We start from the raw sequence: 10,346 nt of genomic DNA on the forward strand, positions 1-10,346 counted from the left end.
TGGTTAAACGCACACATTCCAGTTGTTAAGGAGCCAGGTTCAAGCCCCTGGTCCCCACCTGCAGAGGGAAAGCTTTATGAGTGGTGAATCAGGGTTGCAGGGGTCTCTCTGTCTCTTTCCCTCTCTCTTCTCTCAATTTTTCTATCTCCATCCGATAAAAAAAGGATAGGAAGGCTATCAGGGGAGGGGATGGGATATGGAGTTCTGATGGTGGGAATTATGTGGAGTTGTACCCCTCTTATCCTATGGTTTTGCCAGTGTTTCCTTTTTACAAGTAATAAATAAATAAAATGTTAAAAAAAAACACCTCACACTACAGATCTAGACTTTCTTCTCTGCCTTTAGCCAAGTTCCTAGAAACATGGACCACTTCCCCACCTGTCCTGCCAGGAGCACAACCCAGCCAGTGAGCTGGGGCTACTTCTTTTGCAGAAGCCCACAGAAATGACCAGACTCCAGCACTTTTAGAACTTCAGACGTGATTTGTCTTTGTATAGAAACAAGTCTTCACTGATAAAGGGCAAAGATAAACAATAAACACCACTGTGTCCTAGGAAGTAACCCAGCTAACTGGTACAATGCAGAATTCAGAGTAAGTCCCAAGTCTGAGAACCAGCACCACATATGTCAGAGTGATATTCTGATTCTCTCTATCACATTACTACAAATTAAACTTTAAAAATTATCATTATTGCTATTTTAAATATAGTTTTAATGTTTATTTACTATCTTCATTTGCTGGATAGAGATAGCCAGAAATCGAGAAGGAGGGGGTGATAGAGAAGACAGAGAGAGAGAGAGAGACAGAGAGACACCTGCAACCCTGCTTCACCACTCGCAAAGCTTTCCCCTTGCAGGTGGGGACTGGTGGCTCAAACCCAGGTCTTTGTACATTGTAACATATACACTCAACCAGATGTGCCACCACCTGGGTCCATGTTAAAAATATTTATATTATTTATTTTCCTTTCTGTTGCCCTTGTTTTTCATTGTTGTTGTAGTTATTGTTGTTACTGATGTCGTTGTTGGATAGGACAGAGAGAAATGGAAAGAGATGGGGGAAGACAGAGAGGGAGAGAGAAAGACAGACATCTGCAGACCTGCTTCACCACCTATGAAGCGACTCCCCTGCAGGTGGGGAGCTGTGGGCTCAAACTGGGATCCTTACACCAGTTCTTGTGCTTTGCGCCATGTGTGCTTAACCCAATATATTTATATTTTAATTTTAATGAGAAAGATACAGAGAAAGACACAGAAAGACCAGAGCACCGTTGAGCTCTGACTTATGATGGTGCTGGGTACTGAACCTATGACATCAGAGACTCAGGCAGGAAAAGTCTTTTGCAGAACCATTATGCTGTGTCTCTAGCCCTTTAAAATTATTTTTTAAAGGAAATATCAAGAGAAAGTTGCTGAGTGTTAACTTAAAAAAAAAAAAAGAATCAAAGCACTCTCGTGCCCAAGTGTTTAAGACAAGCTGTAGTCACTGTCCAGCTGTCAGGTCTGAAAGTTCATGTCTCTGTTTGCGTACAGGTGCCAAGCTCTGACAGAACACCAGTGTGTTTGCATGAGCCAATCTTCATGTCTGCATGGAGGTGCAGAGTCACTTAAAAAAAAAAAAAGGAAACAACAACAACAACAAAAAAGGGAGTCGGGTGCTAGTGCAGCAGGTTAAGCGCACTTGGCACAAAGCGCAAGCACCGGCCGTAAGGATCCCGGTTCGAGCCCCTGGCTCCCTACCTGCAGGGGAGTCGCTTCAAAGGCAGTGAAGCAGGTCTGCAAGTATCTGTCTTTCTTTTCCCCTCTCTGTCTTCCTCTCCTCTCTCCATTTCTCTCTGTCCTAACAGCGACATCAAGAACAACAACAACTACAACGACAATGAAGAACTACAAGGGCAACAAAAGGTAAAATAAATAAAATATAAAAAAAAATAAGGAGAAAACCCTCTGTCTTAAGAGGAAAAGAAACAGATCACTGGGACCAATAACTACCCAGGCTATTAAGAAATAACAAGCATTGACCAGGGAATAGCAAAACTCCATCCCAAAGCTGTTAACTTCCGTTTTCAAACTGTGAGTTCCCTTATGAACCTCGTGTCTCTGTACCCCCAGCACGGAAGGTGTCAAGTCTTTCCCCCTGCTGCTCTGCCTGAAGTGTATGTCCTCGTTCCTATACTTTGTCTCCTCCCCAACCTGTGACTTTGTGATGCCTTTCAGCAGACCTGCACTTAGCACCATTGACAATTCACCCCCCTCCCCCAACAGTATAGACATTCCCAGTTCTAACAACATCTCCCCAGAGAATGCCATTAGCCCACCTGCATGCTAGCTGTCTGGCCCAGGCAAAAAAAAAAAATTAGTTAAGTCTTGGGCCCCTAGCTTCTTCCAGCATAAAGACTCCAAATCTCATATACTGTATTTTTACATTTAGGTTCCTGATTATTAAACAATTTGTTCTGCGTTATATCTGAATGTTCTTTTCAGCCACCAAGTTGCAGATGCAACTGTGACACCAACCTGGCTTCCCTGGACAAAAGATCTCACTAATGTGTTCCAGAGAACCCCACCTCCCCAGAGCCCTGTCCCACTAGGGAAAGACAGAAACAGGATGGGGGTATGGATCTACCTACCAACATCCATGCCCAGTGGAGAAGCAATTACAGAAGCCAGAACTCCCACCTTCTACACCCCATAAAAGTCTTTGGTCCATCCTTCCAGATGGATAAAGACTAGGGACACTTCCACTGGAGGGGAGAGGATATAGAACTCTTGTGGTGGGAACTATACCCTTATCTCACAGTCTTGTTGATCACTATTAAATCACTAATAAACAACAATAACACCTGTCCAAGGAGAGCTATGTACATTCATATTCATATTAGTATAATTTGTGGCAAACGCTAGAAGAAGAAGAAGTATAATTTGCAATAGCCAAACTTGGAAGCAAACTGGAAGCCCAAGTATTGTTTAGTAGGTAAGAAAGTCGTGGGATATATACATAATGGAATGCTTCTCAGCTGTTATGAGATGATAAACCCCATCTTCTTTTGATTCATCTTGGAATAGAATTCAAAGGAACCACATTGAGCGAGATAAGCCAAAAAAAGAGAAGGATAGATATGAAATTATCTCACTTGTAGGTGGAACGTAAGAAAGAAGTCCCGTCTTTACAGAAACTGAAAAAAAAAAAAAAAGCAAGACTTGGACATGAGTGAGTTGTATTGCATCAAAGAAAACTGAACGGAAGGTTGGATAGGGAAGAGGGAGAGAGGGTGTGGGGGTCACAGTGCATGAACTGTGGATCTGAACTGGACATGACAGGGTTTTGCAGACACGTATCACGAGGAGATGAGCAATTGTACCTGCATGTCAACAACTATACTGTCAATTTAAGTTAGCAGTAAAATGACTGATATAAGGAGAAGAAGAAGAAGAGGAAGGAGAAGGAGGAGGAAGAGGAGGAGGAGAAGGAGAAGGAGGAGGAAGAGGAGGAGGAGAAGGAGAAGGAGAAGGAGAAGGAGGAGGAAGAGGAGGAGGAGAAGGAGAAGGAGAAGGAGAAGGAGAAGAAGAAGAAGAGGAAGGAGAAGGAGGAGGAAGAGGAGGAGGAGAAGGAGAAGGAGAAGAAGGAGAAGGAGAAGGAGGAGGAAGAGGAGGAGGAGAAGGAGAAGGAGAAGGAGAAGGAGAAGGAGGAGAAGGAGAAGGAGAAGGAGGAGGAAGAGGAGGAGGAGAAGGAGAAGGAGAAGGAGAAGGAGAAGGAGAAGGAGAAGGAAAGAGCATTCATTTTTATACCTAAGCACCTAAGGACCTAGACTCCCGGCGCCTGATTGCCTAGTCTCTAACCCTGGAAAGCAACCTTCCTCCTCCCTACCTTTGAGTTCCCTATGTAGACGCAGGACATGCAGCATCTGTATGTCTGATTCTCAGGCTGTTTGTTCTCATTGATCAATTGATGGTCTTGCTTGGTGACATTTTACTCTTCCTATTAAGAGAAGAAAGAGAAAGAAAGAGGAGATTCTGAGAAAGGGTTTCTTACCCCCCCCCTTGATTCATGATTTACTAATGGTTTACAAAATCTTATGATTACAGGGGTGTAGTGGTACACAGAACCCATTACCAAAGCTCTGTATAGTCCCACCCTTCTTCTCCCCAACAATAACCACTGTGGTTCTCACAAAGTCTTACAGTATGTTTGCTTTTGTCCCTGCCAAGTATGTGCATTTCCATTCTCTGTATTCCATCTATGAATGAAACCATTGAGTACTTGTCTTTTGTCTTTCAATTCAAACAACTTTCTGTTGTAACTGAGGTGTTAGTGCTCTGAACTGAAGGTCAGAGTATATATACAGCTACATAGATATTAATGGGTGTGATATAGACAGATAGAGATGGGGTGAAGTTTCCTCAATGGCATGGGAGGAAAGGCTAAGACAAAGATTTTTTTTTTTTGGCCACCAAGATTGTTGTTGGACTTGGTGCTTACACAACAAATCCACTGTTCCTCCTAGTGGTCACACCCCCTCCCCCTTTAAAATTTGATAGGGCAGAGAGAAAGTGAAAGAGGTGAGGGGAGATGGAGACAGAGAGAGAAAGAAAGACACCTGTAGTCCTGTGCTTCAGTAGTATGAAGCCCCTGACCCCTCACCCTGTGGGTGAGGACTGGGAGATGGAACCCAGATGCTGAGGCTTGATCGTGACATGAGTGTATTCAACTCAGTGCACCATGGCCTGGCCGCTGGGACACAGAGTTGTTGAAAGACACAAGCGTCTGTAGAGGAGACCACCAACCTTGCTGTCTCTTGGTCATGGATGCTGGGTGGGTGTATAGTTGGCCACCTTTTCTTGGTGGCTTACGCCATGGTTGTGCACAATAATGGCCCTGTGCTGTAACAGCAGTGACCTCAGGAGTCTGTCCTTGGGCACCCCCCTCCTACCTCTCCCACCCAGAACCCCCCATGCAGACCCCTTCCACAAGGACCCCCTCTTACCTGGGCACCCTCTCACCCTCATCTTCCAAGCTTCACATGACCAGAAGGTCAGGCTGTCATCTTTAGATTTTTCATGCCCACCTTTCTTTCTTCATCTCTAGCTTGCTTTAGATCTTGGGTCATCTCAGGAAATGTCAGTGCACAGTGGAAGTTGTAACAGCTGAATGGATCCTTAAAATCTTGAGTGTCTTATGGGCCTGGGAGGTGGCACAGGGGTTAGTGTTGGGATTGCAAACATGGGAAAAGAGAGTAGAGGAGAGTAGAGTAGAGTAGAATAGAGTAGAGTAAAATAGAGTAGAGTAGAATACAGTAGAGTAGAGTAGAATAGAGTAGAGTAGAATAGAGTAGAGTAAAATAGAGTAGGGTAGAATAGAGTAGAGTAGAATAGAGTAGAGTAGAGTAGAATAGAGTAGAGTAAATAGAGTAGGGTAGAATAGAGTAGAGTAGAATAGAGTAGAGTAGAGTAGAATAGAGTAGAGTAAAATAGAGTAGGGTAGAATAGAGTAGAGTAGAGTAGAGTAGAATAGAGTAGAGTAAAATAGAGTAGGGTAGAATAGAGTAGAATAGAGTAGAATAGAGTAGAGTAGAGTAGAATAGAGTAGTGTAGAGTAGAGTAGAATAGAGTAGAGTAGAATAGAGTAGAGTAGAGTATAGAGTAGAGTAGAGTAGAGTAGAATAGAGTAGAATAGAGTAGCGTAGAGTAGAGTAGAGTAGAGTAGAATAGAGTAGGATAGAGTAGAATAGAGTAGAGTAGAGTAGAATAAAGTAGAGTAGGGTAGAATAGATAAGAGTAGAGTAGTATAGATAAGAGTAGAATAGAGTAGAGTAGAGTAGAGTAGAGTAGAGTAGAGGAAGGAATGGGAGGGGAGGGGAGGGGAGAGAAGGCAGGAGGTGTGAGGGGAGATGGGAGTGAGGAGGGGAGGGGAGGGGAAGAAGGGAGAGGAGGCAAGGGAAGGGAGAGGAGGGAACCAACCTTAGGGGAGAAAAGAGGAGAGGAGGAGACAGACCTGTTTGCAGCTCCCCCTGAAAATAAACAGCTTCTCCACCAGGCCCTGGGGTCTGAACAATAGTTGGGAGGAGACCACAGGACTCTGTGTCCTGGGAACTTCATGAGTGGTCTGCATGGTCTGACTCTGAGAATGATCTTCTAGACTGCTGAGCCCAAGTTCCGGAGTGTCAGTCCAGGCCTGGCTTCCTGAAGTTTCTAAGAGCTGAAGAGGGAGGGGACAGGGGAGAAGAAGGAGGGTCCTGAGTGCTACCCCCCCCCCAGTTCACAGGGCCCAGAAGGAAGAGGATTACACCTACTTGGGGTGAAGAGGTCCCCCATAATCCTTCCCATCCCCTCCTTTTTAAAAATATTTTATTTATTTTCTCTTTTGTTGTCCTTGTTGTTTTTCATTGTTGTTGTAGTTATTATTGTTATTGACGTTGTCATTGTTAGATAGGACAGAGAGAAATGGAGAGTGGAGGGGAAGACAGAGAGGGGCAGAGAAAGATAGACACCTGCAGACCTGCTTCACCACTTGTGAAGCAACTCCCCTGCAGGTGGGGAGCCGGGGTCTTGAACCAGGATCCTTATGCCAACCTTGTGCTTTGTGCCACCTGTGCTCTATCCCCTCCTTTAAGACTGCAGGGAGCTGAGGACAGTGGCTTCCACAGCCCTGACCTGTGAGAGTGTGGCCTGCAGGGACCCTCTTTGAGGGCAGCCTCAGGAAAGGCTCTAAGTGTGGGAGACTTGGCACAGGGAAAGTCCCCCTGCCCCATCCCTAGGCACCTCCCTGGGGCAGTTTCTCACTCTGCTCTGCCCAGGAGTGTCCAGACTGTGCTCTGCAGGGGGATTCCCAGTGTCTTTCAGGAGGGTCCTGTCCAGCTCAATTCTTCCCCCGAGGACATGCTCACCTGACTATGTGATCCAGAAACACCAAGTGCATCCATCCAAGCCTCTGCCCCTGTACACAGATGCACACACCCGTGTGCCTTGAGTTCAGTGTCTGCCATGGTCAAGGGCAGACCCTGACTGAGGGCACCTGTCACCACATGCAGGGACCCGGGTTCAAGACCCCTGCTCGCCACCTGTAGGAGGGACACTTCATGAGTGCTGAAGCAGGTCTGCAAGTGTCTCTGTTTCTCCCCTTTCTATTTCCTTCTGTCTTATTAAATAAGATAAATAAAAACAAAGAGGGAGTCGGGCATTAGCACAGTGGCACAAAGCGCAAGGACCAGCCTAAGGATCCTGGTTTGAACCCCGGCTCCTCATCTGCAGGGGATGTCGCTTCACAGGTGGTGATGCAGGTTTTCAGATGTCTATCTTTCTCTCTCCCTCTCTGTCTTCCCTTCCTCTCTCCATTTCTCTCTATCCTATTCAACAACCATGACATCAATAACAACAATAATAATAACTACAACAATAAAACATAAGGGCAACAAAAGGGAATAAATACATATTTAAAAAAGAAAAAAAAAAGCTACATGGAGTGGTAGATTTGTAGTGCTGGCTCTCATCCCTAGCAAAAACTTTGGTGGTAATAAAAAAAAATAAAAAGTAGGGCCCAGGTTCAAGCCCCTAGTCCCCATCTGCAGGGGGGAAAGCTTTGTGAGTGGTAAAGAAGTGCTTGAGGGCTCTCTCTGTCTCTTGATCTCCCCTTCCCCTCTCAATTTCTGACTGACTGCTTCTATAGAATAAAGATAATTAAAATAAATAAATAAATGAAAAAGACGTGAGTTCTTACTTGGAGTGAGTTCAGGATGAATGTCTCTTGGGGATTCAGGGTGAGAGACAGGAGACTGTCTTGGGAGACTGCAGTGCAGAGACTAACATAAAGCCTCTTTATTTGTATTTAGGGCCCTGAGGCTGCCCCTTCTCCTGGCAGATTCAGTCCAGTGAGGATGGTGGGTCTCAGTCTGTCCTAATCTGCCAGCTTCACTGTGCCCTCTAACAAGGAGGGTCGGGCAGCGGGACCAGAAACCCAGAGGGATAGGGGGAACAGGTACAACGCCCCACTCAGAGGGAGGAAGGGAACTTGCCCAGAGGAATAAGAAACTTTGTAGTACCCCAGGCCTCACCCACCTACAGGGCTCTTAGAGCTGAGGGGGTCATGGCTACCTGGCTTCTTGAAGCCCATGGACTGTTCCTAGACCCCCAAGTGCCATGAGCTTTACATCATCAGGCTGCCATGTTCTCTGGTTAACCAACATTGCAGAAATCACTTGGCATTTAGTCCTTCTTGGTCCCAACACAAGGGCTGAGGGCACTCAGGGCCCTCCTGACCAGCTGGAACCTTCTTGCTCAAGACACCTTGACTAACCACTCCAGGAGGTGCATCCCTACCCCTAGAAGAAACAAAAATGAGCCTATGGGTTTGGTGTATTGCACCAAAGTGAAGGACTCTGGAGGTGGGTTGGGGGGTAAGGGGTTTCAGCTGTATGATGGAACAGGAGAACCACCGAGGGTAAGGGTGAGAATGTCTTTCAGAAAACTGAGAAATGTCACACATATACCAACAACTGTATTTACTGTGAAGATAATCCCCCCAATAAAAAATAATGATTTACATAATGGCTCACTGTCTTCACATTGATTTTTCCAATGGATGCTGACTTTGTCCTAGTTATTGATCCAAATCATAAAAAAGGGTAGAGAAAAGAGAAAGGGAATATATCATCTTAATGTATCAAAAATAAATATGCTTTAAAATTAGAAATAAAAAGAATTTATAGTTTTGCCTACTAGCAAAATTATAGGCTTTCAAAAAACAAGTGTTCAAACTTGCTGGTCCCACCTAGATCATATATTTATTTTGTTTCAGGGCTCTCTGCTTATTATGGGAGTCTTGAGGATTCAGTTTTCAGGAAGATTGAAATGAAGAATTAATCCTAAGAAATCCCTGTCTTTTTAAATTTATTTATAACATGGACATATTGACAAGACCATAGGATAAGAGGGGTACAACTTCACACAATTGCCACCACTAGAACTCTGTATCCCATCCCGTACCCTGATAGCTTTCCTGTTCTTTATCCCTCTGGGATTAAGGACCCAGGATCATTGGGGGGTGCAGAAGGTGGAAGGTCTGGTTTATGTAATTGCTTCCCTGCTGAATATGGGCATTGACAGGTTGATCCATACTCCCAGCCTGTCTCTGTCTTTCCCTAGTGGGGCAGGGCTCTGGGGAGGTGGGACTCCAGGACACATTGGTGAGGTCCTCTGTCCAGGGAAGTCAGGTTGGCATCATGGTAGCATCTGCAACTTGGTGGCTGAAAATGCCTTAAGTTAGAAAGAACAAATTGTGGACTAATCAGGAGCCTAAAGGCAAGAATATAGCAGATAAAATTTGGGGTCTCCATTTTAGAAAAAGCTAGTAGGTCTATTTTAGTTATATTCCAAGGGGCCCATGACTTTATTAGTTTTTGCCTGAGCCTGACAGCTAACAACATGCAGCTGAACTAAAGGTCTGGGGAAATTATATCAGGATTGGGGAAAGAAAGAAAAAAATAAAAAACTAGAAATCTGGATCAGGGTAGAAAGTATCTCCCAAATATGGGAAAAGTATATTATTAGCTATAAATCCCACTGATCTGTGGCCCATAACTCCTGCATCCCTGTGGGTCTAAGCTCAGAAACCCCAAGGTCTCTTCAAATCAGAGTATGTGCCATGGAAGTAGGATACTAACAGCATCACTCTCTCCTTCCAGGCCCTTCACTGTTTCTGCAGGAGAGCCTCCTGGAACCATAGGGCTTAGAGGGAAAGATGCAGGCCAGCATGTTGGGTGTCCTAAGAATTTCTTGATTTTTTCTGTTGGAGGGGGGAGGGGAGAGAGCAGAAGAGGGGAAGAGCAAGGGGAGGGGGAGCAGCCCAGAGTTCTAACTGCCACTAACTGCCACTCTTGACCAGAGAGCCTTCTCAGTGCACTGGAAAGCCAGATGATGACGATGATGATGCTTTTTCTCTTCATCAACCTCATCCCTGGGGTTTATTGGTGAAGCCAGGAAGGGCAGCAGGTGCCCCAAGGCTCTGGGGACCACACCCCACCTCAGCAACATGTGAGTTACTGAATTTCATTTAGCTGCTGGGCTGTTTTGTTTTTTTTTTTTTTCTTTACCTGAAATATGCCTTTAGGAAAGAGGCACGTGAAGTCAACTGGCGGAAGCGGTCATTGGTTTCGTGGCCTCTCAGGAATCCTTGGGCAGCCAAGATCTCTCTCCTTTTCCCACAACGAAAAGCCTTGAGGAGCCTCCAGCTCTGTCAGCAGATCCCTATTCCCCCACTCAACTGCCGCCACCACCATCACCTCTCTAAGAGGCTGATCCCTGTGGACTGGGTGAGAGAATCATCATGAATTGGTGCCTTGAAGACCTAGGTC

The 10,346-nt window shown here is 45.3% G+C and overlaps 1 protein-coding gene across 4 annotated transcripts in view; it reads right to left on the reverse strand.

The window, feature by feature from the left end:
- Positions 1–5,337, reverse strand: part of LOC103110344 (uncharacterized) — a 20,418-nt gene extending 15,081 nt beyond the window's left edge. For 3 of the 4 annotated variants that reach the window (XM_060176199.1, XM_060176200.1, XM_060176197.1), the window contains exons 1-2: positions 4,599–4,673; positions 3,869–3,979 (exon numbers count right to left, since the gene is read on the reverse strand). In XM_060176199.1, the coding sequence (XP_060032182.1) occupies positions 3,869–3,898 (30 nt within the window). In that variant the 5' untranslated portion in view covers positions 3,899–3,979; positions 4,599–4,673. Of the gene's footprint in view, positions 1–3,868; positions 3,980–4,598; positions 4,674–5,066 lie in introns of those variants that run through there. The other variant, XM_060176198.1, reaches the window with a different exon arrangement.
- Between the last annotated feature and the right edge of the window lie 5,009 nt (positions 5,338–10,346).

This window comes from Erinaceus europaeus, chromosome 17 (genome assembly GCF_950295315.1).
Source record: "Erinaceus europaeus chromosome 17, mEriEur2.1, whole genome shotgun sequence".
In the NCBI taxonomy this organism is placed as follows: Eukaryota; Metazoa; Chordata; class Mammalia; order Eulipotyphla; family Erinaceidae; genus Erinaceus; species Erinaceus europaeus.